Genomic DNA, 26967 nt, shown 5'->3' with positions numbered 1-26967 from the left:
TGGCTCCACAAGGAGACTGCACCACCAGGCACAGATACCTGTCCCCAGCCTCTCTCCATTCACTGGGTTTTGGAACCCATGTCCCTTGTCTAGCAAGTACCACTCAACTGAGGGTGAGTCATTTGTCACCAAGCAGTCCCACAGCTCAGCAGTCTGGGATAGGGTAGGCGTGCCTATGCAAATACACTCTCTGAAATTCTTTCCATCAGATGTCAGGGTAGTGCTTATCCTGACTCTGCTTACAGAAGAACAAATAATCATTTAGATCAGTGATACTCAGACTGAGGCTCATGACCTGCAAGAGGCTCTTTAATGTGTCTCCTGCAGCTCTTTGCAGCATATGATGTTAAAACACTGTGATTTAATTACTAACCAGTCTAAGTTATTAACCAATCATAGTTGATAAAATAATAATATTTGATCAGTCATTTTTCTCCAAGAATAAGATAGATAGATAGATAGATAATATAATCTATCTAGTAAATGAAACTATGAATCCACACTACTCTGGCTCTTTTGGGTAATGTTGATCACTAATTTGAACCTCTGAGATCTGAGAATTTAGATCCTCACAATATTACAGTTCAAGAAGCAAGACTAGCTGAAGTTTTTGGAATAAAATTGTCAACCATTAAAAAAATTAGAACCTTCAGTGGACTATCCAAGTATAACCCATCCTATGAGTTCTGTAGTACTGATGTTTATTTTGCGTTCACATTTATTTGCTTATGGTCAATAGTTTGTGGTGAAAAATTTGCTTACTGCAAAGATTCCTAACTAGACCCATCAGCAGTTTTTTCTTCTCTTTTTGGAATGAGCATTAAAAAAAATGTTTCTGTAGTTTTAGTGAAAAAGCTGCAAACTGAGTATATTTATAACCTCATCTTAATGACAACTAATTCTTGAAGATTTTTTTCTCTGAAAGTTTTTCTTTTAGTATTTGACTCCATGGAAATGGAAGTGGGTGATACTTACCAGTTTATTACATCTGAGTGTAGAAACAGAGTAAATACAAACCATTTTTTTTTTGGACTCTTGACACAACATTTTCTGTTTGCATTATGGGAAGTTCCAGAGAGATCTAATTTGTCCTATGTAGTAAACCCACTTATCAAAAGTGAACTGTGTTAACGTTGAGAAAAATTAATTGGGCTTCCTCTTAATGCTGGGAATCTCTTGACAAACATCTTTTTGTTGCTAGAACTAAACCTTCTCATTCCTGTTGTATATTGAGTGATTAGAGATAATATAGTGATTGTTCTGAAGGTTGTTACAGTTATAAACTTAGCTGTATAACTAAATCTGCCATTCAAAGACTGAGGTCACTGGCTTTGCATCTCCAGTTTGCTAGGATGATGCCAAAGAATAAGTCTTGATGAAGTTACTGGCTCAGCACCAGAGCTTAAAGTAGACCAGATAGAAGGAGGAAGAGCATGATATGTGGTGAAATCACATTGCATAAGAAAACAATTAGAAAATCATTTGCTTGATTCTTTAATTTTAATTAAACATTTTCTTGATTGTCACCTACACTATAATAAATCGTAATGACTTGCTCAGTTTAAACAAAGTAGACCAAATTTATCCCCATTGTAACTCCACTGAATTCAGTGAAGTTCACACAAGCGTTGAATTTGGTCCAGTTAACTTATTATTGTCTCAGACTGAATGTTTCCTTCATAATCTGTTTTATTAACTTTTTTGGTTTTTGCCTTACCATGGCATTAATGTATATTTTTGTGTTTCTAAACAGCTATTTAAGGGAATTAGTATAAGTTCAGGAATGGAAGGAGAAGCATTTTTGTAGACTCATCAGAGTGGCATTTTTTATATCTTTCTCTCCATGCATATTTCTTTGATAAGTATTAGCATTTCTTCTCAAGAAATCTAAATCTTATTTTTATCCAAAGCCAGTGCTTTATCTCTTGTATTGGTCATGATTTACTATGCAGAATTAGTTTCCAGCATGGGTGACGGACATCCTGCTAAGGAGTGGGAATTCTGGACAGTAGCTGGGAACTGAAATAAAAAAGAAATCCTTGAGCTCTTGCTATTTACTCCAAAATGTTAGGACTGGATAGTGGCTGGCACCTGTGTGGATGCACAATATGGAGTGAGCCATGAGAAGCCTTCTCCCTCTTTGTGCTCCATGCAGAGGCTGGCCACAGTTGTAATCCCTGTTAACACCTCCATGGCACTAGCTAGTTCAAAGGAACTCTGCCCCTATTAGTCAGAGGAGCTGGCCACTCTCAGAGGGGAATGCATTCTGCAGAGACTCCCTGAGTCACAATGCCTCCTAATGTTCCCACTCACGGTGCAGTCCTGTACCATTCCCAAAACAGGGTGGGTCCTAGTAGACCCTATCAGGCCTTAAGTTTCTAGTCCTTCTGGTTGTGCAGACTGACTTCCCAATATGAACCAATGCTCAAGCCTTGTCTACACATAGAAGTTTCACCAACATACAGTTTAGGAGTATAGTGCAACCGAAAATCTATTTAATTAAAAAGGGGTCACACTGTCATTTGCACTGACGCACTGCATCCACACACCAGCATGCTGTATCAATGCAAAGATGCTATGCTGTGGGTGAGTGCCCACACTACCCAATGGCACACTGTCTCATGGGAAATTTTTGCTGTGTGTTGTGGTGGGATATTCATTACAAGGTTGTTATGGGATCTTGGGGTCAAAGCTCAGAATTCCCTCTGATATAATCCTCAGATATACAATATGTAGGGCCTTGTTCATTCTGTTATAGATTAGTTTTAAATGTTTGGGGTGGGGGGGTTCTTCTGTATTCGACTCTGTAAATTGAGTGCTACTAAACATTTATCAGCCCAGCACAACTCTGTCAAAGCCTTTATGTTGGTGAGTATTCTGGCTCCTTGCAAGCTCATATTTTGCTGATATTCTCATTGTATATTTCTGTGGTGGGGTTGTTGTTTGGTTTTTGTTTTCTGTTTTTGCTGGGGGTGCCTGTTTGTTAATAGGACAATGTCTAGTAAAGAAAGTAAATCTGTTTCAAGCAGTTGTGATCCTGTAGGATACATCCATCAGGAGGATCACAAAGTGGCAAAGAAGGGAACTATTGAAGAAGTCTAGGGACCACCCAGGAACTGTGCTGGCAAGCTCAATTCTGTGACAATCCCTGATTTGCTGGTGTAGTGGCTTGGAAATGTGTCATATCCAGTTGTGCCTGGCAAATTAGCTCCCCCTCCAAATTTGCTAACAAAGATAAAATACGACTTGTCCAAGACGTTCTCTCAAATAGTGCCTGCAGACCAGAGAGCTGTCTGTGCCAAAATTAACAGGCAGCTCTTCCTTCAGAGACCATCTTGTCTCTGTGCCCATTGCTGTGCCTTAAGCTACACAGTCTTTGTGTTCTAGCTTGTTCTTTCAAATAGCAGTCATGAGTTTACATGTGCCCGTTTTATATGCCATCAGAGTGCCTATTTCTGTATCTGGGATGCTGGCTTTTGCATAAAAGCTATGTACTTATGGATGTGGAGATAACACCAGAAAATATATTGCTACATTAACTCATTGCATGTAATAACTGAATAGCAGTGTCATTCTTGTCTACTACCTTGGATACATGCTTGTGTATTTATCAAATATAATGCATCGTGCGTCATTTTCTTCCTCCAGTACACTTAAACATGTGAATTTATTTTGACACGTCCTCCCAGCAACCAATACTGCATAATGCTACTAGATGCCATTCAAACTATACCGAAAATGCTGAATTTGTGCACTTAGTTGCTTGTATGAGTTATAAACCAAAAAACTGTAGTGGTATCTTGCACTGACTATATCTCTCTTTCTATTACAAGTTATCATTGTCAATAAGGTTTTGAAATTCTGTACATTCCTTTCCCTACAGTAACTTCCACTTTGATAAACTTAAATTAGCCAGTGATGTTGCTTTCCCATTAATCCAACTGTTATAGGAAAACAAAACTGAAGGAAATACATCCTATGAAATTATTTCAGTTTCACTTTTTGTGGGCTAAGTACAAAGCTTTGCTGTGCCAGGAATGTACTGCAGGGTAGATCACCAGTTGTTTTATAGTGTGGTGATAAACTAACCAAATAATGAGAAATCTGATGAATTTCCTTTTATCTCATGTCTACAGTTGTTAAAATATAGGGATGTATCTTAGGGTACGTCTACACTACAGGGTAATTTCGAATTAACATAAACCGGTTTTATAAAACAGATATTATAAAATCGATTGCATGCGGCCACACTAGGCACATTAATTCGGCAGTGTGCGTCCATGGTCCGAGGCTAGCATCGATTTCCGGAGCGTTGCACTGTGGGTAGCTAACCAATAGTAACAATAACAATAACTTCGATTTGCGGCACACTAACCCTAAATCGATATGTTAATATCGATTTTAGCATTACTCCTATTGTTGAGCCCTTTAAATCGATATAAAGTGCATTGTAGTGTGGACGGGTACAGTATTAAATCGATTTAAAGCTGTTAAAATCGGTTTAACTGCGTAGTGTGGACCAGGCCTTAATCTGAAGAAAGACCATTCATTCCTCCCTTTCTCTTGGTGTCTTCAACATACTCTGGCAGAAAGTAGGGCTATAGTACTAATTGCTGCCATCTCCTGCTGGAGGAAGGTTATTTTGTGTCTCATAGCTATGGTTATTATTGTGGTTTGTATGAAATTTAAAAAAACCCACCTGCTTGCTGACTTTAACTGGATTTGGCTTCCTAGTTTTAAGTATATTTTCTCAGAGTTAAGACAATGATATTATGTTTATATAGCGCTTTTTAGCCAGAGTCATCATATTTTACAAACAATGGGCTAAATCCTGGCATTATGGGCAAAATCCTATTTGGCAGAAATGGTGGTGCAAAGCTAGATAGGTTGTAAGGTGCATCTGGTGTAAGACACCAACAGTGTCAGCACTGGATGCCATACATAGGTCTGGCTCAATACACCATGAAACACTTTTTATTACTCCTTGCTGCAACAGCAAAGTTATTGCTGCTAACTTTTGTATAATTTTGATGTCGATATATGCATTTGTCAGATTTTGGATCCTTTCCCCTGAAACCATTTGCTTTGTTTCATGTTTATACCCCCACATAATCAGAACTTTGGTTTTACAAAGGAGGGAATTTATAATAGACTTGAGTGATGTAAACACCAGACTAGAATAGTCTTTCCATATGTCCTGGATCCAGCCTTCATTGAAACCATGGAAAATCGCCCATTTACTTTAGTGATACAAACTTACATTATCACAAATGGTCTTAAACTCTAGCATTTTGGACATCTCTGTAGTCTCTGAGAATAGATTAGCAATAGCGAAATCCCTGGTGTCTTCAGCTTTTTTCCCTGTTGAAGGATGAAAAGATTTGCCTGTGGTAGGTGATTTGTTTGGGGAATATTTAGTTTGCTGCTTTTTTTGTTATTTTGTTTTGGTGGAGAAAGCAAAATGGTTGATGGGATGTCAATCTGGTTATGGTGGGAAAGCTTTATCAAATATCTCTGCAAGCAGGATGATTTGATTTGAGATTTTCAATGAACAGAAACAATAAATGCAAATTAGAGAGGGACCTGATTTCAAACTCCCAATCCAAATACCCCAAAACTGTGGGGAATTTTGGATCCAATGTCATATACAAAATCTGCTGTTATCTCCTTTTCTATAAAATGGGCTGAACTAACACCTTGGAGTTTTACACCCCTAGGCTTTGGATCAGATTTTAATTTAGCAGGTCGGAGTTGTCCAATACAAGCTTTTATTATGATATTACAGCTGGAAAAAATAAGGACCATTGAGAGGAAGACCCTGAATAACAGAGCAGTAGACTTCTTCTCCAACATACACTTAACTTTGGGTCTGATGTTAATGCAAAATACGGTACACAGAAGAATTGGCTAAATGACAGATGTCATTTTTATTGCAGAACAGTTATTTCTTGTCCTAAATATATAAGCAGATAGAAGATGAATGGGACATTCACCTGTCATTTAGTCTTGCACAGTTTTACTTCCTCCACCACTGGACCTGTGTCCACTTTGGCATGCAGGGCTGTCACATGCTGTGACATTTTTGAGTGAGTCAGGTTATAAAATGGTTCTGAGTGAGTTTCTAAAATGTCTCATTGAATCACAAGACAGCAGAATCCCCAAGAGACAGGAGAGACTCTAAACATTGCCTAGAAATCAATCCTAAGTAAGGAAGTCCTCCACTCCCCTAGTAGGGAAGTGAGATTTGGGTCACATCTAATCTCGTTCCATGCGGGCATCTCCCCTGAATAAAGAGGGCATCTCTTCATGAGGGCATCTCCCCTGTGGTCTCTGCTGACTGCAAAGGCTGGGGCTGGACTCTGAGTTCACTTGGGAGTGTTTTCAAGCAGAAAGAAAAGGGATTGTTCTGGATAAATGACTCTCATGATGACACTGATAGTCATGACATTTAGTGACCCTGACTGAGTCAGGCTGGAATTCCCTTCCGTTTGCTTCCCGTCTAGGGTCACTGAGGCAAACCCCGGGTACGTGCCCCAAGCCCCAGAGGCGTGTGAACCTCCTGGAACGTGAAACGAGAGCAGCAGGGAAGTTTGGGGGTGGAGCGCAGAAAGAAAGAAGCTCTCCCCTGTGCTTTCCTCTCACTGCAGTCCTGAGCAGGCAGCTGAGTCGGGAGGAGCATATTCTAACGGCTCTGCTGCCGCTTTCCCTGATGACTCCAGCGGAGCCGGTGGAGTTGCACCTGCTGTGCCTGTCATCCAGCCTGTCACCGCGGAGGAAGACTCTCACTTACCCTCCGAAAGGTAGGACAGCCCGTAGCGAGCACTTTACAGCTCAGTGGCGAGCAGAAGAGAGCGTCATTTCTAGGCGTTGCGCGCGTTTAACGCCGAGAGCGGCGCGCCTCTGCAGGCTGGGTGTGTGGCTGTCACTTGTCCTTAGAGCAATGGAAACGTGCCCGAGGGGGTTGTGCATGTCTGCCTGGCGTCCTCCTTGCCGTGCTCACACACACACGGGGCCAGAGCTGCCGGATCGCTTGCATTTGGAGGGAGAGAGCTCTCCCCTCCTCCCTTAGACTGACTTTAAAGCGCTCCTCATTTAGGGGTAAATCCTACCGCTCCCACTGCAGCCCCGTCTACCGTGAAAACTGGGGTGGTGCTGAGTGGGGGGCACTGGGAATGTCTGAACGCACCCAATTTGCACGGACTATGGTTAGCAAGCTCTCTCTCAAGTCGATCGACTTAGGTTTGATTTCGAAAGGGGCGTAGTTACGCTGACGCAGCTGTTCCGTGTAAACAAAACTGAACGTGCAGGATAGCTGGGACCTGGCTGTACACAGTGACGGGCGTCCGCCTTAGGAGTGTCGGTGGCTTTTAGCCCCACAGAGAAGGATGGATCCACTACTGAGCAGACGCGCTAGCCATTCCTCCGCGGAGGGAAAAGCATGATGACCACAGGGGACCTTACTGTGTCCTTAGCAATGGTCACAGAATGTCTGCTGCTGCCGTGCTCTGCGCGGGGTGCGGGTGAGGGGGGTACTACAAGGCTGAAGTTGTTCTTAATCCAAGTTCCTTAGTGAAAGGCACACGGTTGACTTATTTTTAAAAAATTCTTCAACACGAGTTTGCATTTTTTAGAATTTTTCCCAAAATAAACTAGACAGTATTTATTCATTGATACCTCAGTCCCTCTTTGTGTAATTGTTTTTTAATTTGAATAAGTAAGAGGTTTTTTTTGGGGGGGGGGGTAATTGGCAAAATATTTTTGGGTTACCCTGACACATTTCCAGCGACTGTTAATCTGTGCTGAAGTAGCTGGCATGGTCCACTCTCTGACCTATAGCTTTATATCTGTGCAAAATGCCACCACATGCTACATGCCTGCCCTACCTTCTAATTTACAAATGCTCCTTGAATAAGGAAGTGGCTTTCGTCATCATCATGTTCTCATTACACTTTGGGTATTTACTGCACTGACAAAGCTCCTCCACTCCTGTCTGTTTCAATGGTTCCCCAGCTGTGCCCCAAGTTTTTTAGCTCAGCTTCCACAGCTCTTTGCCATGTTGTTTTCAGATGGCCTTGTTTTCCAAATCACAGAATGTCAGGGTTGGAAGGAACCTCAGGAGGCTGTCTAGTCCAAATCCCTGCTCAAAGCAGAACTAATCCCTAGACAGATTTTTGCCCCAGATCCCTAAATGGCCCCCTCAAGAACTGAACTCACAACCCTGGGTTTAAGAGGCCAATGCTCAAACCACTGAGCCTTCAGATGTCCATTTTATTGCTATTCTGGTGATGAAATCAGTTTCCATCAGACATAGGTGCTGGCTTCCTCGGGGCAGGGGGAAGTGCTCAACCCCTTTCTCCCCCCCAACTCCCGCCCCCACCTGCCACCTTCCCCCAAGTCCCCACCTCTTCCCATCCCTGCCCTGCCTCTTCCTGCCCCACCTCTTCCTCACCTTTTCCCACCCAGTTCCGCCCCCTCCCTGAGCATGCCCCATCCCCACTCCTCCCCCTTCCTCCCAGACTCTCCTGCACACTGCTAAACAGCTGAGAGGCAGGGGGAGCTGTTGATTGGCAGGGCTGCTGGCAGGCGGGAGGCACAGGGGCAGGAGAGCAGGGAGCTGGCTACCAGTGGGTGCTAAGCACCCACTAATTTTTTTCTGTGGGTGCTCTCACAGAGTCGGTGCCTATGCCATCTGAAGTACATGGCCAGTCCATCTCCACATTTAAGGAGGTGGCTTTGAGTGGGTGTAAATGACAAAATATTTCTTGGATCAGCCTAGTGACACATCGCTGCAGTCATTAATGGACTCTACTGTCCAGTTAATCACAAAATTCCCATTTTGTGTAGGTGTCTTGCCTAAATAAAGAATGCAGAAAACAAAGGCTTTTGTATTTAGTTCTGCATCAACGTGTGTTCAGGTGCTTTTGTTTTGTTTTTGGCTAAGCACTTTTTTCATCTACATCAAAGACAATTTTAAAAGATTCTACAAGGGAATGAATCTCTTAAATCTATTCTGAGCATGGATTTTGATTAGGAATATCATGTGGAAAAAGGGCTAAGATATCAGAGTCAGGAAAATCTCCTAAACACAACTTGAATATAGGCTGCTTTTGATTTATGTATGTTATATACAGAAAAATAAAAGAACCTGCTGATGGTGAAGTTTTAAATTATTTGCCCCATTAGTTAGGATGATTGTTTTGCTCATAAATGATAGCACAAAGTACTTGCCACTGTAAAGCGCTGTAACTCCCATCAACAAGGTCTTTTCCTTGGTGTATAATGTCTATAATTAGAAAACAATACATAAGAAAAGCAGTTAACAGGAAGCTAGACATGAGTTGGTGGTTTTTATCCAAGTTCCATGACATCTGGATACCCTCCCCAGAGGCATTCTCTCCCCTCTATTTCCCAACCCTGAGCAATTGTGCAAAGGAAGGCATGGGCAGCTGAGTGAGGTTAGTGTCTTGTGCCCATCACTCTGATAGTTAACCTAGTAGTATTTAGAGAAACCAGTCAAGATATAAAATTTAAAAAACTGAAAAGCAAAAAGGTCAGTTGGAGTCTAACCAGTCTCCTCTATCTGCACTCTTTCTTGTTGAGGCTGATCTTGCTCATGAGAAAAGTCCCATTGACTTTCCCAGGCCTACTTGTATGAATAAGGACTAGTCACGCAAGCAAAGGTCTGCAGAACTGGACCCTTCAGTTGTCAGCTTTTGGGGGCAGGATCTATTGAAGGCAATAGATTTACTCAGGGGTTTCCCACTGTTTCAACAGAAAGGAAGTTGGCACTAAAAGTTTGGACAGCAAAGTAGACACATCAGCACTGGAGGCCAATCCTGCCAGGTTCTGAGTATCTTCAATTCCCATGACAGCAACAGGAGCCAAAGGCATTCAGTATCACACAGAAGGTGCTGTGCACCTTGAAAGAAAGACTGAGCCATTAGGATGGGTCTAATTAAATACTTTGAAAATGAAGCTACATGGCTAAAAATGCAGCTTGATGTTTGGAAGGGGCAGAACGAGAGCATTAATGGAGGAGAATGACAAGAAACTATCAAGGTAGATATGGTCATGAAAGCAGCCTCCTCATTTACAGCCTGTCATGCAAGGTGTCGCACCTCGTTCATAGTGTGCTCAGTTCACATTGTTTTTAATGGGAGCTGAGGGATCTCCATACCACACGTTATCAGACCCTTGATTAATGGGGTAAGATAGCTTGTTCTGATGTATGGTGTGGCATCATCCACACATTAACTTATGCCTCAAGCATGTGTCTCACCTCTAAATATAGAATAAATATTTTAAAAATTCACACCTGTTTTATTAGCACAATAATACTTCAATGTGTATGTCCATCAGTCAGTATCTGCACTCTTAAAGGTAATCTTACTCAGGGTCTATGCATAGTCTTTAGACTGTCATCTGAAATAGCCCACTGTAGACCTTCAGGGCCTGTTGAAGAAAAAGCCATCTATATGATAGGCTCCTGGTGAGGTCTGAAGGCATAGAGCAGAGTGGAATAAGGGTTCAACTGGCTACTTATTTACAGACAGTTATATTAATTTTTGTTATATCCCTATGTGAATTTAATTGTTGTCAATATGCCTAGAGACATGTATAAGAGTACTTTTATATTTAATAAAGCATGTTGAAGCACAGTGTGTACTTCCATGGTGTGTATATTGATCAATGTTTACACACCCTGTCTTTGTTTTTCATTCACACTTTCATTTAATACGATTCGCCTCACCCCTCTCAGAAACTGCATTCCTGGGGAAGTTTTTCAGAAGTGTTTATTGCTTGCAACACATAAGGCAAAATTCTTATCTTGTGTAGCTTTCTCAACCATCTCCAATTTCTGAGCACTAAGAGCCCAGTTCTTCCCTTTGCTAAGTGCATGTAATTCCCACTGAACTCAATGGAGATGTACAAACCTACAGAAGAGCAGTATCTGTCCCTCACTCTAAAAAGCTGGCTTTTTGTCTTTATATAAAGAATACAGCAGAACCTCAGAGTTACAAACACCTTGAGAATGGAGGTTGTTCATAACTCTGAACAAAACATTATGGTTGTTCTTTCAAAAGTTTACAACCGATCATTGCCTTAACACAGCTTTGAAACTTTACTGTACAGAAGAAAAATGCTGCTTTTAACCATCTTAATTTAAATGAAACAGGCACAGAAAGAGTTTCCTTATCTTGTCAAATCTTTTAACTTTCCCTTTTTTTTAATAGTTTACAGTACTTTACCGTATTTGCTTTTTTGTTAGTCTTTTTTCCCCCTTAGTTGCTGCAGATTGCATACTCCCGGTTCCAGATGAGGTGTGTGGTTGACCAGTCAGTTTGAAACTCTGGTGTTTGTAACTCTGAGGTTCTATTGTATATCATCAGGGCTGTCTGTACCCATAGGCAAAGTACACAGCTGTGTAGGGCACCAGGAAATTTGGTGCCCGAAATTTCCTAGTGCCCTGTGCAGCTGCATGCTACTCCAGCCCCTTCTCCGGCTCTTCCCCAGGGCCCCCACCCTGCTCCGCCCTGCCCCACCCCCACCCCCGTTCCTCTGAGCTCTGCAGCAGCGCGGGGGTGTACTCACCAACTGGGGGAAGTGCAGACCTGGCTCCAGCCATGCCACGGATGAGTACTAGGGGGTGGTTTCCCTCTGCCCCTCAAGCCAGCCCTGCCGCCCCCCATGGAGGCCTGGGGCCAGCCCCCCTCCCCCGCTTCTCGCCCACAGAAGCCTGCTCCCCCCCCACATGGGCCCCAGAATAGCTATATTATATATATATATATATATATATATCATTAAATAGTTTTCTAACTGCAAAAGAATCTTATGCAAGCAGTTCCTAGTTCTGTCTAGCTACTCACAAAAATCCACCCCCTCAACCACTCCTTGGGTACTTTCAGATTACTCAGTACTTGAATGTGTACATTCAAATGGTTCTGTGTTTTCACTTGTTTCTATAGGACTTTCTATGCCTCTCCCACACTTTACAGTAACAAGGTTAAATACTGACCTATCTCTATGTATTTCTTCCTTTACATTTGTACTGTGGCTGGATGCCACAACAGGTAGGGAGCATAGAAATATTTGCCACAGTGTTAGGTGACCTTTAAAGGTGGTTTCCGGAGAATTCAACCTTTGTTCTCATACACATATCCTGAGCTCTACAAAAACATAACAAACTGGTGCCCTTTAATGTGACTGTGCTTTAAATGTCATGTTATGCTGTGTTACTGGTGTAAATCCAGAATAATCACTGCAGCCAAATGGAGTTGCTTGTTAGTTATATTAGTATAAATCCAATCAGACTATGATCTTTAACATTTAATTGTGCCCTATCCACCTTGTAGTTTTAAAGAATCACAGTACAAGAAAGCTAATGAAGATGATAGAGCTTTTTGTTCCTCTGATCTTAACATAATGGACCCAGTTTTCTCTCAGTTACAAATACTGGTTAGAGTACATTGAAACAGGAGGGGAAGCTTCTACTGTCCCAGCCAAGGAGGAGAGGGAGCTGTGATGAAGCTTTGTTTCCCCCAAGCAATGGAGAGGAGGGTAAAGCTTTCCCTTTGCTTTTTCCAGTGGAGGGGAAGCAGTGCTCTCCCCACTTCTTTTACTCCTAATTGCAAGTCTACACAAACACTGCTGAAATTTCTCACCATTGCTAACAGCAATTCAATGCCACCCCCTGTTAGTAATATTGGGAGCCCTAGTGTAGACAGGCCACTGGCTGCCACCAGCATTCCAAGCACTGTTGATCAAAACGTTGCTCTGAGCATGAGGCTTAAAATGTTATCTGTACTAACATTCCAAGCATTGTCACCTCTGGTGAAGTTGAACCACTATTAGCAAGACTGGGGAATTTTTGAAGAGGTTACCCTAATGAAGTCATTGTAGTTACAGCAACATAAAACTTGTATGAGAGAAGAATTGGGCACAGTATCTGTGTTCTATGACTCTTTATGAGAAATCATGAGGCATAACATACAGTTATTGGTAACTTAGAATATTTGGGTTGTGATCATTTTTTAGTATTTAGTATTTACAGTAGCACCTATAAGTGCTTATCAGATATTGGGGCGGGCACTGTGCTAGGTGCTGTACAGCTGTATAATAAAAAGACAGACAGTCATTGCCCTAAAAAGCTTAGGTTAACATTTAAGGCCTAAGGCTGCTCTGACTGAAGTCAATAGGAGTACGCCTGTCAGCTTCAACTGGAGCAGGACCAAGCTACATAATGATTGTTGCTGTCTGTTTTATGTGCAGTGTGAGCTGTCCTGGACTTTGGTTTGTTTCCCTATGGAAAATATCCTGTGACATTTTTTCCCACCTCTGGTGCGTTAAAATAGGAGGTCTCCTGTCTTAAGGGATTCTGTATTTCAACAGTCACATCCTTTGTGTGTTTCACAGGATAAGCGCTGCCAAGTTCATATGTCAACCTTCCCAGATTGTTCTCATCAAAGGAACAACCTGTCCCAAAGTGAAGCTCTTTCCTCCTAGGGTACAAGCGTACTCCAGAAACAGCTTCATTCTGAGCTTCTACTCCACCCTCTCCTTTGCCTGTAACACTGCTCTACAGCCAAAATGCTTCTGAAATAAATGTAGTCCAACTTTACTAATTCTGGGTCACTGAGAACGAAAATGATGCTTAAAATTGTTGATTGGCTCTAGTTTTCAAGATATGCTATTGGGTCAGTATATACAACCCTTGACTTGGGAATGGCGGAGGATAAGTGAGTTATAAAGGGAAGGGATCTCACTTTAAACCAGAAATGACTAAAATACATCTTTGACTGGATCTATGAATAAATCTGTGACTGGGTTTGGACAGTACTTGCTTTTTAGGCAAAACAATGAATGATGCAATCTGAAGCTGGTATTGCATCATGCATGATATGAATTGCATCATGTTATTCCTAGAAGTCATGGATGATGCAATCATAACGAAGCTTACAGCTCTCTGCTGAACAAATTGCCCTAGATCAGCTCTAGAAATCATACAGTGTGGTGCTCTCTTATTTGTCAGTGTTTAATTTTGCAAAGGGACACATTTCTGTTTAGCCAAAGTGAGCAGAGATGCCTCGTACTTGTGTGAACAGTGCAGATAACTTCTGCTATGTTTGTGGTGAAGTGACTTTTGCATCACAAAAGTGCAGTCTAACCACTATGGTTAAGAAAGCCTATCACCTTTATTCTGGCTGCAAAACTGGAGATCAGGACAAGAGGTGGACCCCACACATATGCTGCAACACTTGTGCAACAAATCTTTGCCAGTGGTTGAACAGGAAAAGGAAATCTATGCCTTTTGCAGTGCCAATGATTTGGAGAGAGCCAACAGATCATACCAGCAATTGTTACTTCTGCATGGTGCCTCCAGTTGGGAAAGGTGTGTCAAAGAAGAAAAAGTGGACTGTGCATTATCCAAACATTCCATCAGCTATACGCCCAGTACCCCACGGAGAAGGACTGCCGGTTCCTGATGCACCAGAATCATTCTCACTTGAGTCAGACGAGGAAGAGGATGAAACTTCTGGTCCTGAACCATCAATGTCACAGGACCCACATTTTCTCCCATCCTCCTCCTCTGAACCACACCTCATAACACAAGGTGAACTGAATGACCTTGTCAGGGATTCGGAACTCCCCAAGAGTAAGGCAGAGCTGTTGGGCTCCAGACTACAGCAGTGGAATCTCCTGGCAGGCTATCAGGGCAAATGGAGCCCATCAATGCTTGCAGACTATTGCTGGACAGTGACAAGAGATGCTCCATATAAGGAATACAAGAGACAAGCCAAGAAGCGCCGAGTAGACACTGAATAGGACTAAACTATGTACATAATAGTTTTTTGCCTTTTGTTTCATAATACATTTTATTTCTATAACCCTTTTGCTGATTTTTAAAGTGTTACATAAACAGGACAGGTGAAATATTATCATGTAAAGCAACCATAAACATATGAAAAGACCTAGGTTTACAATTTATGATTAAAACTCTATCTACACACTATACATAGACATAAAATGTAAAAACTTAAATATCTTAGAAACAGTAGCCAATCAGTTGTTTTAATTGTCATATTTGAATTCAGCACATCAAAATACATAATAAATATCACATTTTATCTCTGAAGCAGACGACTTCTCAAAAATTGTAGACCAGTGTAATCAGAGCATCCTACTCTGGCTCCTCAAATCCTCTTCCTGCCTGGCATGTAGCTCAGGCCTGCTTTCTTCACGAGCTCCAGCTGCCTTGACTCTCCAGACCCTTAACGCTTTCCTTCTTGGACCCTGAATCCAGTCAATAATTGTGGGAGAAAGAAGTTTGAGCCTTCTCACCACACTCCATGCCCTTGAATCTACAGTGTTGTCAAAGCCCAGACATGTGTTATACCTTAGCACAATAACAGATACGCTTGCTTAATTATCAGCTTAATATTGAAATACAACTAGAATGCAGAAGAAAAAATAGTTAAGTAAATGGTAAACTCTTATCAGTATATAACTAGGAAGGTAGATAACTATTATGGATACCTAATTTCTTACACAAAACCTAAAGGCAGTTTAATAAAAGCACTGCCAATTTCTATAGCAGTTTATGTGGATGTGAAATTTGAGGATCTAAAAATATATAAGAAAAAATCCTGTAGTCCTCCGTACTCACACAAAACTCACTGATGGGAATTTTGCCTGAGTATAGACTGAATAAGGACTGTAGGATTTGGCCCTAGGGTATTCTTCTTGATTAAAATGTGTACTTAGAATGTATCCCTTTTGAAATGAAGTTAGCATATGCAGTTAACATTAGCAGTACTTTTTTTTTTGTAGTTTACACTCCCACATAAGACTTCTAAAAATCAGTTAATCCAGGAGTGAGTAATTTTTGGTCTGACGGATGAGAAAAGTAACTTACTCTTTTAGTTACAGAGGTGGGCGGGGTGGGGAAGCACAAGGAAGCAGATTTTGAGCTGGTAGATTTTTTTTTTCCTTCACAGTTTTACAAGTCTGCCCTCCTACACATTTGCATCATTCTGAGCTGATGGTATCAAATTTGCACCATGGTGTCAAATTCTCTGCAGATTTGACACTACCATCAGCTCAGAATTAAACAAAGACTGTGAATGGCTTGCCAACTACAAAAGCAGTTTCTCCTCCCTTGGTTTTCACACCTCAACTGCTAGAAGAGGACCTCATCCTCCCTGATTGAACTACCCTCATTATCTCTAGCCTGCTTCTTGCTTGCATATATACATACCTGCCCCTGGAAATTTCCACTACATGCATCTGACGAAGTGGGTATTCGCCCACAAAAGCTCATGCTCCAATACGTCTGTTAGTCTATAAGGTGCCACAGGACTCTTTGCTGCTTTTACAGATCCAGACTAACACAGCTACCCCTCTGATACTAGATACAATACTAGACTTCTGATGTACTTTGTGGCAATCTGGCATATATCTGTTTATAGTATAACTCAGTACCTATGTCCCGTTACTACATTCTGCCTGACTAAAGTACAGTGTATAGTGTAATGTTAGAAAACACACCATAATAGGATTTTGTATCATTTTAGGTTCTTTCTGCAAGATGGAAAATGCATTGCTTTTGTGTATATTCCTGTCCCATTGGCATTTCCTAAATGGTAAGAAGCAGAAATATTTGCTTAGGGTTGTTTTGTTTTGTTTTTTTCCCCAATGTATGGGCACAGGAACTATACCTTCCAACTTAGTTTTTCTTAAACCGATAGGTTAAAAAAAACCTGTTCTTTATCATTTAAATGTTAAGCCAAATGTGTGTGCTTGAAAAGGGCTAGACTGATGTAGCTGGCAGGGATAAATGTTTCAGTGTATCCACAAAAGAGTGTGGGTGGGCGTGTAAAGAGCAGATGTAAAGAACTGCACAAGGGAAGACATTGCAGTGTGCATGTTTTATTCGTCCACAAATCCAAGTACTATGCTACGTATTCTTCAGTGTCATCAGCTGGCACTTTATCTAGTAACTATTTACATATATACAAATATAGTGCACTCTTGTAACAGGCAGCAGCGGTACAAGCTTCTCCTTGGTGTTCTGAAAATAGGGGCCAGGAGGACACCCACACCTAGTTTATGTATACAAATATCGTGTGTGTGTGTGCGCGCGCGTACACAACTCAGGTGTAAATAGCCAGTTAGGTACTAACTGATTATGTGCATGCACAAATGACAAACTTGCACACAGATGCTGTGAATGTTTGTGTGCATAAATTAGGCACACAGAAATGTATGTACATGGTTGGTAAATCCATGTTCTTTTTGGAAAAGAAGTTTTATTCTGAATTCTGTTTTCCAGCTTTATTCACAGTTGAAGTTCCCCAGCCACAGTACATTGTAGAATATGGGAGCAACGTTACCATGGAATGCAGGTTTCCAGTGAATGGTGAACTAAAGCTTCAAGATTTAAGTGTCATTTGGGAGAAAAAAGAGGAACATACAAAAGAGGTTTACAAACTTCACAAAGGAAAGGAAAACTTGAATAACCAACACAGCAACTACAGGGGAAGAGTAAATTTGTTGAAAGATAAACTGCAGTTGGGACAGTCTATGCTTCAGATCACCAGTGTAAAACCTACAGATGCAGGGACTTACCTCTGTCTCATTGGCTATGAGGGAGCTGACTACAAGACGATCACTTTGCAAGTAAAAGGTAAGCATTTTTTCCAGATAAACTGATTTCCACTATTACTGCATTATCCAGTTACAAGTCTCCCCTCACTGACTTCATTGGGATGGCAATAATGCCAGAGGGTGAAATTTGGCTCTTGGTCTGTAACTAGCATTCACAATGTGTGTAAGATCTAGCTCAAGCCTCTGCATTACAGCATTGGCAACTCAACTCGAGAGAGGAAGTGCTGCCCATCCTTTCCTTCTCTCACTTACATTTGGAAGGTAATGAGGGAGGTGGAGATGAGGCACAGCACTTCTTGTGCAAAAGTGCTCAGGTTTCCTTGAGCACCTCCTAGTCACAGTGAGAACGCTCTAACTTCCCTTTATGGCCCCTTCTCACCCATAGCTTTGCCTTCTGGAGAAGAGGAATAATCCTGCAGAGATAGGGGAGAGGAAAGGCAAAATACCTGAATGGATTCCCATCCTCTAGACAGGGATGATGCTGACACCTCTTGCCCCAGGCTGCGACCCCTGATACAAGTTATATGTTGCCCTCATTTTCTTTCTGAAAAACTATGGATTGCTTGTCTCAGTACTGCTAGGTATATATTGTACGTTGAACCTTGCAGTTCTGCACAAGAGTTTACTCAGTATCAAGAATGCAAAGTTCACTACAAACTGTTCTCCCACAAAGATACAGTGGAAAACATGTAGACTAGGGGGAATATTAATATCACTTTGATGCACAGATATTTATGCAAGTAATTCCCACAAATGCTGATGGGAGCTATGGGATAAATTGTGGGTTCTGGTGCATGTATGATGCAGAATCTGTAGACTGCAATTGTCCACTTGGGTTCAGCATCCAAAGAGGCCTCCACTGACCATTCTGAGGCACCCTCATGGCACTTACACAGCAGCCCAACCCCACACCTACCTCTTGAGGAGTCCATGACTCTGCCCTTTTCTACCACAAATGGCAGTGAAACAAATGCAGAATGATGCTAGGGAGGCCAGCTGAAGAAAACACTAGTTGCGAGGGTTGATACAATCTTTAAAAAAAGTTGCAAAACTGTAATGAAAATAGATTAGTCCAGGTACAAAACCTACCTCCCCACTTTTACCATAATGATGAAGCAAACAATAAACGATGTTTAACTTGATCATCATAAAATATTACTTGCTCACATGCAGAATTTTGGCATGAAAAGAGCATGACCTCCTGAAATAACACACACTCTTGTCAGCACCATAGCTATAATAGCTTTTTGTATCGTTGTTTTTGTTTAGCTCCTTATAGAAACATAACCAAAAGAACTGTGACTGTCCAGGGGACTGCAGGACACAGCGAATGGGAGTTAATATGCCAATCAGAAGGGTATCCTAAGGCAGAGGTCATTTGGCATAATGGGGAACATCAAGACTTCAGTGCTAAAGCAAACACAAGTTATGAAGCAGGAACTGATCAACTGTATAGTGTGACAAGCACACTTAAAACCAACACAAGTGTTAATGAGACATTTCACTGTATATTTTGGAACAAAGAATTTAAAGAAAACACATCTGCTATTTTAATCATACCAGGTAATGTTTCTTAAGTATGCTAATGCATTGTAAGGTTGTCTGTTGGATCAACCACCATCTGCTTTTCCTAATCTAGACAAGGCCAAGCAATATTTTGTAGAAATGGGTTTAATCTGGGGGTTTGAATTTTAGACCTAATAGCTGGAAACTCTTGTGGGGGTTTTTACACAAACGTCCTCTATGGTACTAGGTAAGTTACAGAACTGCCCTGCCTCAGTTTCCCACGTGCAAAACGTAGACAATACCTTGCCGAGGTTGTATAGGCATTAATGTGCTCATGGTTGTAATGCACTCTGAACACTGAAAATGCTAAGTGTTGCTATTAGGATATTTTTCCACCATGTTTATATTTCCAGTATGCATGGAGTGGGTGGGTGGTGATTCAACGTGCGGAGTTCTGCACAGCTTTAAAAGTTATGTGAAAGTCATATATGAACCTGGGGGTAGAAAATGTCCCAGTCTAGCTAGAGCCGAGAAATGAAACCCTCCCCTGGAACTTAATCATAAACATGTACAGTTTGGGGATCAGAGACATCAATTCATTATTCCTACATTAAATTTAAACAAATTAGCACCAGAATCAAAATCTGTACATAGAATGGAGTGGAAGGAAGACGTTGCATAAATCCAAAAGTCCAGATGAGGCCCCTGGAAACTGCTGGAATAAATCATCAGAGGGAAAAAGTGTTATGGTGAGCAAAGTCTCAAGGGGTGATGGTATTTAACAAGGGAGTGAAATGATTTAAACAGCAAAATCCCCAGGTGAGATAGAGTCCAGCCCTGTAATCCTGGGTGTGGAACTCTGCCTTTCCAAAAGGATACTCCCCAGTCTGTTTCCTGAGCAGTTATTGTGATAGCCATTTCCTTGAACACCTATGGAAGAGTGATCCCCCTGCATCCTGTCAAAGACCCATTTGTGTTATCCAGTGCATCTCTTTGGATACCACTGACTCCGGAAGCAAAGATATATATTAAATTGTCTTCCACCTTCTTTGAAGCAGTTTGTTTATTGACTTGTCTCACATGGCTTGGAATGCAGCATCAGGGTGTGTCCTTGAACTCAGTTTAAAATGTATCACACCAGAATTTGTGCATAATCGCCCTAAGGTACATATAGTAGATAACAGCAGAAGCAAAAGAGAAAGCAAAAATAAATAAGCTGCTTAAATATCATTCTGAAATGCCTAGAGTAGGGTGATAACATGCAGTGTGGGAGCAGGGGGTTTATACCTGCGACGTGAACAGAGAGGTGTTAGCTACAACTTCAGATGGAGGTTTGCAGCGATTAGTGTAAAATCAGTTTCTGCACTATTGTATATCTTTTCCCTAATGATTAAGCTCCCTTCATAAAATGTTAGCCTTCAAAAAGACTAATCTTCCTGGGGTGTATTAACCAAAGTGTCCTGTATAAATCACAGGAGGTAATTGTCCCTCTGTACTCGATACTGCTGAGAACTCAGATGGAGTACTGTGTCCAGCTCTGGGCACAACTCTTTAGGAAAGATGTAGAAAATTTGGAAAGTCCAGAAGAGAGCAACAAAAATGATAATAGTTACGAAAACTTCTTTAATCTTGAGAAAAGACAACTGAGGAGGAATCTGATAATCTTCAAATATATTAAGGGCTGTTATGAAGAGAATGGTGCTCAATTGTTCTCCATGTCTACTGAAGGCAGTACAAGAAGTAATTACAGTGAGGGAGATTAGGTGAGATATCAGGAAAAACTTTCAAACTATATAAGGGTAGGTAAGCTCTTCCAAGGGAGGCTGTGGAATCCCCACCACTGGAGGTGTTTGTCTAACCTGTTCTTAAAAACCTATCAGGGATGGGGTATATATACTTGGTCCTGTCTCTGCACAAGGAGCTAGACTTGCTGACTTCTCAAGGTCCGGTCCAGCCTTACATTACTATGATTCTGTATTTCGCCTGTGAGCACAGTAATGAGTCATGGACATGTCTTGTAGTGATCAAAGTTGTTTGAACTTCTTAAACTAAATTATTGTAATTCAATAACACAACGTTCTCAGGTTGTTGGGTTTTGCAATAATCGCAGAGAAATAAAATCTATGTAACTTATAACCTGTATTTTTAAATGGTGACAATTTTTTGTGAAATTTTTCCATTTTGTCCAGTTCCATGAGTTCATTGATAATCAAGGAAAAAATAAGACACTTTAAAAAAAAAGTGTTGTTGAAATGTCTAAGATTCAGGAGAGTTTATCTCGCTTGAGTAATTTAACTTGATTATTTCCCTAATCATTTTCTTTTAATCCTTTTTAGATTGTCCAGTAAGTAGCCAAAGGACTAACAGTAGACACTATTTTGCAACCGCTGGGGCTGTGTTGGTTCTCTTTGGATCATCGCTTCTATTTATGCTCTGGGTAAAAAAGGGTATACATTTTTTTTACCATATTTCTCTCCTTTTGTTATGTTTGTTGATACTAATAGAATTGAAATCTGCTGATGGTCTGTTCTAACTCCTTCACGCTGAAACCCCCAATTCTCTTAATTCATGTATCACATCCTTCCTGCTTCCTTTGTTTTTTCTTAATCTGCTCTCACCACATACTAACCATTAAGGTAGTATTTATCATCTTCCTGGCACAGTGAACTGTTTGGTCATCTGCCTACCAGTAGCTGTTAATGCATCTCCATTGGTCAATCTGTAGATGATGCTGCAGAGCGTTATGAGTGGGGCTTTCTCCATTCAGAAGTGAAAGCATTCCTACCCAGCTGGCATTGCCAAAACTGCTTCCGGTTCCTCAGTTTCCTTCATGATATGGAACCTACATGTCATTAGGCTGGCATGATATTTGTCTTTTCTGTCATAGCTTCTAACAAAACTGTCTCAGCTTTGACTCAATAACTTTATAAGGGATCTAAATGAGTGCATTCTAGTTATATTTTTATCATGGCTAAAATGTAATAGAAATGACCATAAACAGGTATCTGCAAGAATTTTAAGATTTTATCACAAGAGGTACTCTGTCTCCCCATGTAGTGGTTTGCCACCACTAATTTGTTCCATTTTCTTGATTTTTTTAAAATTAGGTTTTGTTTCTTCAATTAATTCGAGTGACTTAAAAAAGCTGGTAGCTTCAGGATCAAACTGGGTTGCAGAAGGATTACCTGAAAAGTACTGGAGGTCTCATTTTTGACACACACCTGTTATGCTGACAGAACTACACCAGTTTGTCATACTGTAACAATATGACCAGAAATGCATGAGGAAGTTTGAGCCAGGCAAAGGGCTAATGGCTCACCAGAAAATCTTAAAATTATGTAGTAGGCATAAACACACAGCTGGCATGAACTTCAGCTGGAAGTAATACAGAGCTGTGTGGTATCTTTTTCAGTAATACCTCTCAGTAGGTTATGAAATTGTTTTATTATTTCAGGCCATGTAATATATTCCCCCATCACCACCCCAGCACTGGAAATAGCAATACTTTCTGGCTAGAAATCACATGGAAAAGATCTTTCATTATCAACATTTATGATAAGGTCTCCATTAGGACTGCATATTCCTAGTCTATCAGGTTAATGATAGCATAACATTGCTATGGCAGACTCAGTTCATCTCTTCATACAACCTTCCTCTGCCCCATATAACAGGGTGTTATGGAGATATCTGTCTCAACCCTGTGTAAATGTTCTGTATTCTTCTATAACAGCCCCACAAGTGATGTCAGCAGTGGTGTTAGCAGGCTCCAGAGGGTACTGTTCAATCAACAGTATCTTTGCTATCAGAGTGTGGTGGGAACAGGAGTACACAGTGAAAGTGGAGGAGGGAACATGGGAAAGCCTTGGTGTCTCAGAAGATGCCCTCCTGGGAAAGTGATATTAAGGTCACATTTTTCCTAAATTACAAGAAGGAGTAATATTTTAGCTGTTTTTTCCACCCCACTGAGTTTGCATTGGAACAGTGACGATGGTGATTTTTCAGTAGATACTATACCTAATTTGTAGTCTTCCGAGGTAAAAATATACAACAGCAAATAAGTTAGATAAATATTTCAGGGTTTTTTTAGTAACACTAAATCTAAAATTAGTATTTTCTTTCATATTCTTCCTTTTTCTCATGCAGCTAGAAAAGATCAGGACAGGGAGATGTGTACAAATAATGCAGCAGTGAAAGTGATAAGTAAGTATTGCATACATGTGACTGGATGTGCTTCAAGTGAAACTGGCTTAATTGAGAACTCCCTACGTAATAGGGGCAACCCTAAGCAAAATTGTATGCTGCTCCATTTTACATTCTTCTTTTAAGTTGTCTGGTAACTAGACAGTAATAATTAAACAGGGAACTTGGTGCCTTTTATTTTCTGAAATAATAAAAACATATTTTGAACAGTAAATTAAGTAAAATATCACATTGGCCCAACTTCATATTACAACACAAACAGTCCTACCAAAAAGAAATTAGTGTTGTGGCTAAAAGTGTAGGCAAACACAAAGACCAAAATTTTAAAAAGTGACTAGTGATTTTGAATGGGTCAGTTTTTGATTGTCCATTTTAGGATGCCTTAAAATGGCTCAATTTCCTCCCTCCTCCAGAGGCTACATCAGATGAAGTGTTTTAGAGAGAAAAACAGTTTTTAGTTCTATAAAACAAACTGTTTTATGCATTAATTCTTTCTGTAAGCCTGCAGTTCAGTTAGGCACTCAGCTTACCTAGAATGCCATGGTCAGAATTCTTTACAAAGGATTTATGACCATACATTGGGGCGGGGGGGAACTATGCCCACTCATAGGTATGTGTGTGTTGATATTTTATTTTTATTATTTTAAAAGAATTATCGACAGATGAAGAAGAAGGTGATTGCAGAGAGATTTCTCCTGAGAATGAAGAACTAGAAAGTAAGTACAGATGAAAAAAGAAAAATAGTAGCAAACTTCACACAGTACAAATCATCTGCCAGCTTCCATGTCCAGGGAAAGGGTATTGCCCAGTAGGAGCTGGAGCTTAATGGCAGCTGTTGCTAAAGGAACTGACAGATTAAGAACTGGCCTGGAGACCAGTTTAAAAATATAAATGCAGATTCTGAGCACTTTCCAGTCCACCCTCCAGTGATTTTAGGGAATCCTTTCCTAAATTATTGACTTACTGATCTGAGGCCTCCTATTTTCCTTTCTCCTACCTGTTAGTTACATTTTTTGTTCTTAAATCTTTGCACTCTAGGGAATGTTTTAGGTCTCTCTGGCTGATCTCCAAAAAGTAGCTTCCAGGCAGGGAAAGACCAGTAACTTCAGAATGAGACCCTTTTACAATTCTTCCATCACTGGTTAATGTTCAGTCACCTGGAGATAAACAATCACCCTCGTTAAAATGCTGCAGCATGGAGAAAATATTAGAATGTTCAGTAAAGTCCATGGACTACATTTTTATGTATTTGTCACATGACTCTGTTCTTAGGGATGTAGCAGCACAACCATCTAAGCTGGAATTTGATAGCAGTTAGTAAAATAATAATTCCTCCTTCTCTGTTTGCACTTGGAGATTCCTGTGAGTCAATGACCACAGATGCTAATTTTGGCTAAATCAGGCCCAAAGTCATCAAGAAAATAATTGCAAAGTATGATCCATCAGTCAGTTAAATTTTTAAACATCAGTTAGTTTGGCATTGTTTATGCTAGTTCAGCTGAATTAAAAATTGATCTAGTTAAAAAGGTACAAACCCTTAATGGGAACAAATATTGCCTGCATTGGACCCATGATGTGGTAATTGGACAATTACGAGCCACACTAGAGATTATTTTCTTCTGGTGTTAAAAAAGATTGGGTCAAATTCTGCATTGATTTATATCCACTCAACCCTGTTGGCTAAATGGGCACAACTTGGTGCAGAATTTGTGTAGTATTGTATGTTATGTATTTATTTTACTTTTGCATTTAATCAAACTAAAGATGGTAAACGATGTCATAAATGTGTGGCGATGTCTCTTTTTCTATAATGCTTGTTTAATTTTTTTCCTTTTCACAGATGTACGAATTGAGGTGACTTAATGCAGAATGTTTTCTTCCTTCACTGAATATGTTCTAGAGCTCTGGGAGTTTTATTTTAAATACTATTTTAACATGTCTTGGTCTAAATCTCCTTTCATTTACACCAGTGTAAATTCAGAGTAAATTCACAGAAGTTAGAGTTATCGTGATGTAAAACTGATCAGCATCAGGCTTTCTGTGTATGTATTTGTATTTAAGTTCCTACATGTCTGCTTTGTCCATTATGCACTTTTGTGGATGTTGTTCAGGTTTTTTTTAATACTTCTATCAAAAAAGAAAGCACTTTAGGTCCTTACCCTCATGCATTTCATACTTGTTTTTAAAACATTCCAGTTTTTCTCTGAACTTTAAATTCCCTGCTGAGACACTATCACTTCCAGCCTCCATGGATGAAATTGTCATCACTTTGACCCATACAAGGATGAGGAGACTGAATGTCATGCATGTGCGCCACCATCTCTCCTTACTATAGATTTTAAGATATTGGCTAAGGTTCAGTAGTTCATTAGTTAGTTCAACAGAGAAAAGGCTGTATAACTCTCTTGTCAACATCATGATTCCTCTTGGGTTGGAAGTCAACAGATAATCTCTTGCCCTTTGAAGATGCTCCAGAGAGTTAGAAGTTCTATTGTTTACTGTAACTAGGGATATAGTTGGCACCACCAGTTTGCAACTGATCACTATTCTGATCAACCATCTGAAAAGCAAGACTTTGGACCTTCTAGAAGAATAGCCCATGGAGTGGACTCTTTGGAAACAGCTGAGATGGAATGTCTGCTCTATGATACAAAATAGACTCTCATTAAATCATTTAGTATGCATTTTGGAAGCACTTTTGGATTCTAAGTATCATTAAGCTATGGTTTGGTTATATTTTGCAAGATACGTACTTGTCTTTACTGTGTCATAAATTATTAGAATTATTTATTACAATAAAATTAAAAACTGTATTTTTTAATAAAGAGGGTATTTTGTTTCCTTTTGTATCCTATTTCCTAAGCAATTCCCCTTTATATAACATTTTCTCCTTACGTTGGCATGTCAAGAGCCTGCTACAAGGACAAACACTTATTAGAGTGTATGTTATTACAATAACTTGAAATATCATTCATAGTCACTCCAAGTAACCTTTTCCAATCTCCCATCATGAAAACCATCATTTGACATGTACTCAAATCTTAGTTTCAGACTTAAAGTAGCCAAGTCTTTTCTGTAAAGAAATTAAAGGGGTATTAACATCTATAGACAAAGTTTATGAACTTTCCTGCAGCACTGAAACAAACTGAAATCCATAGGGTGAAATTTAGTCCTGTGGATAGGGCTACCACTTAAGCCTTTAAAATAGGGCGTAAATGAAACTTAAGTGCATAGGTTCTGCTGGGGTGATTTGCTTCAGGGAGAAAAACTCCTAAAATGAACACAACCCTATTCATTCAAAAAATCCTCCTGCACAGGATCTTACTGAGGACTTCCTACGAGAACAAATGCTGACTACAGCATTCGTGAGATATGGCTTTATGAAAAAGTTGGAAAACTTTAAAACAAAGTGGAGTGCCTCACTTTTCAAAATGCTAGTTCTCAAACAGGTTGTGAGAGTCACTTCAACTGTTGCAAAAATACACTCACACACCCCAATACCTCCAGCTATACTACATCACGGTGAGGGCAACGGACAACTTCCTTTTAAAGGAAGTTGGAGCCTAGCTTCCTTTGCTGGAATTTGGTGATGTGCTG

General features: G+C 40.4%; 1 protein-coding gene across 3 annotated transcripts; it reads left to right on the top strand.

Annotated features, from left to right (window-relative positions):
* The first annotated feature begins 6322 nt into the window (after positions 1–6322).
* LOC127048504 (programmed cell death 1 ligand 1-like) lies at positions 6323–26195 on the top strand. 3 transcript variants are annotated; one of them, XR_007773700.1, is made up of 8 exons: positions 6323–6800; positions 16572–16640; positions 17330–17683; positions 18934–19227; positions 21507–21607; positions 23314–23370; positions 24021–24086; positions 25211–25232. XR_007773700.1 is itself a non-coding variant. In XM_050948376.1 (8 exons), the coding sequence occupies exons 1-8, from the start codon at positions 6710–6712 to the stop codon at positions 25231–25233; spliced, it is 1065 nt and encodes a 354-aa protein (XP_050804333.1). In that variant the 5' UTR covers positions 6323–6709; the 3' UTR covers positions 25234–26195. The 3 variants fall into 3 exon arrangements, 2 of the variants coding, with proteins under 2 accessions (XP_050804333.1, XP_050804334.1); XM_050948376.1 differs by having other exon boundaries at positions 21507–21617; positions 25211–26195; XM_050948377.1 differs by lacking the exon at positions 16572–16640 and having other exon boundaries at positions 21507–21617; positions 25211–26195.
* The last annotated feature ends 772 nt before the right edge of the window (positions 26196–26967 follow it).

Source organism: Gopherus flavomarginatus, chromosome 3 (assembly GCF_025201925.1).
Source record: "Gopherus flavomarginatus isolate rGopFla2 chromosome 3, rGopFla2.mat.asm, whole genome shotgun sequence".
NCBI lineage: Eukaryota > Metazoa > Chordata > Testudines > Testudinidae > Gopherus > Gopherus flavomarginatus.
This window is presented reverse-complemented; position numbering and strand designations above follow the sequence as displayed.

Excerpts from the sequence above, each read along its gene's own strand:
- LOC127048504 (XM_050948376.1), top strand. The coding sequence starts at position 6,710 with ATGACTCCAGCGGAGCCGGTGGAGTTGCACCTGCTGTGCCTGTCATCC. Across the intron at positions 17,684-18,933 it reads GATCACTTTGCAAGTAAAAG|CTCCTTATAGAAACATAACC; the intron begins GTAAGCATTTTT and ends GTTTTTGTTTAG. Across the intron at positions 23,371-24,020 it reads TGCAGCAGTGAAAGTGATAA|AATTATCGACAGATGAAGAA; the intron begins GTAAGTATTGCA and ends TTATTTTAAAAG.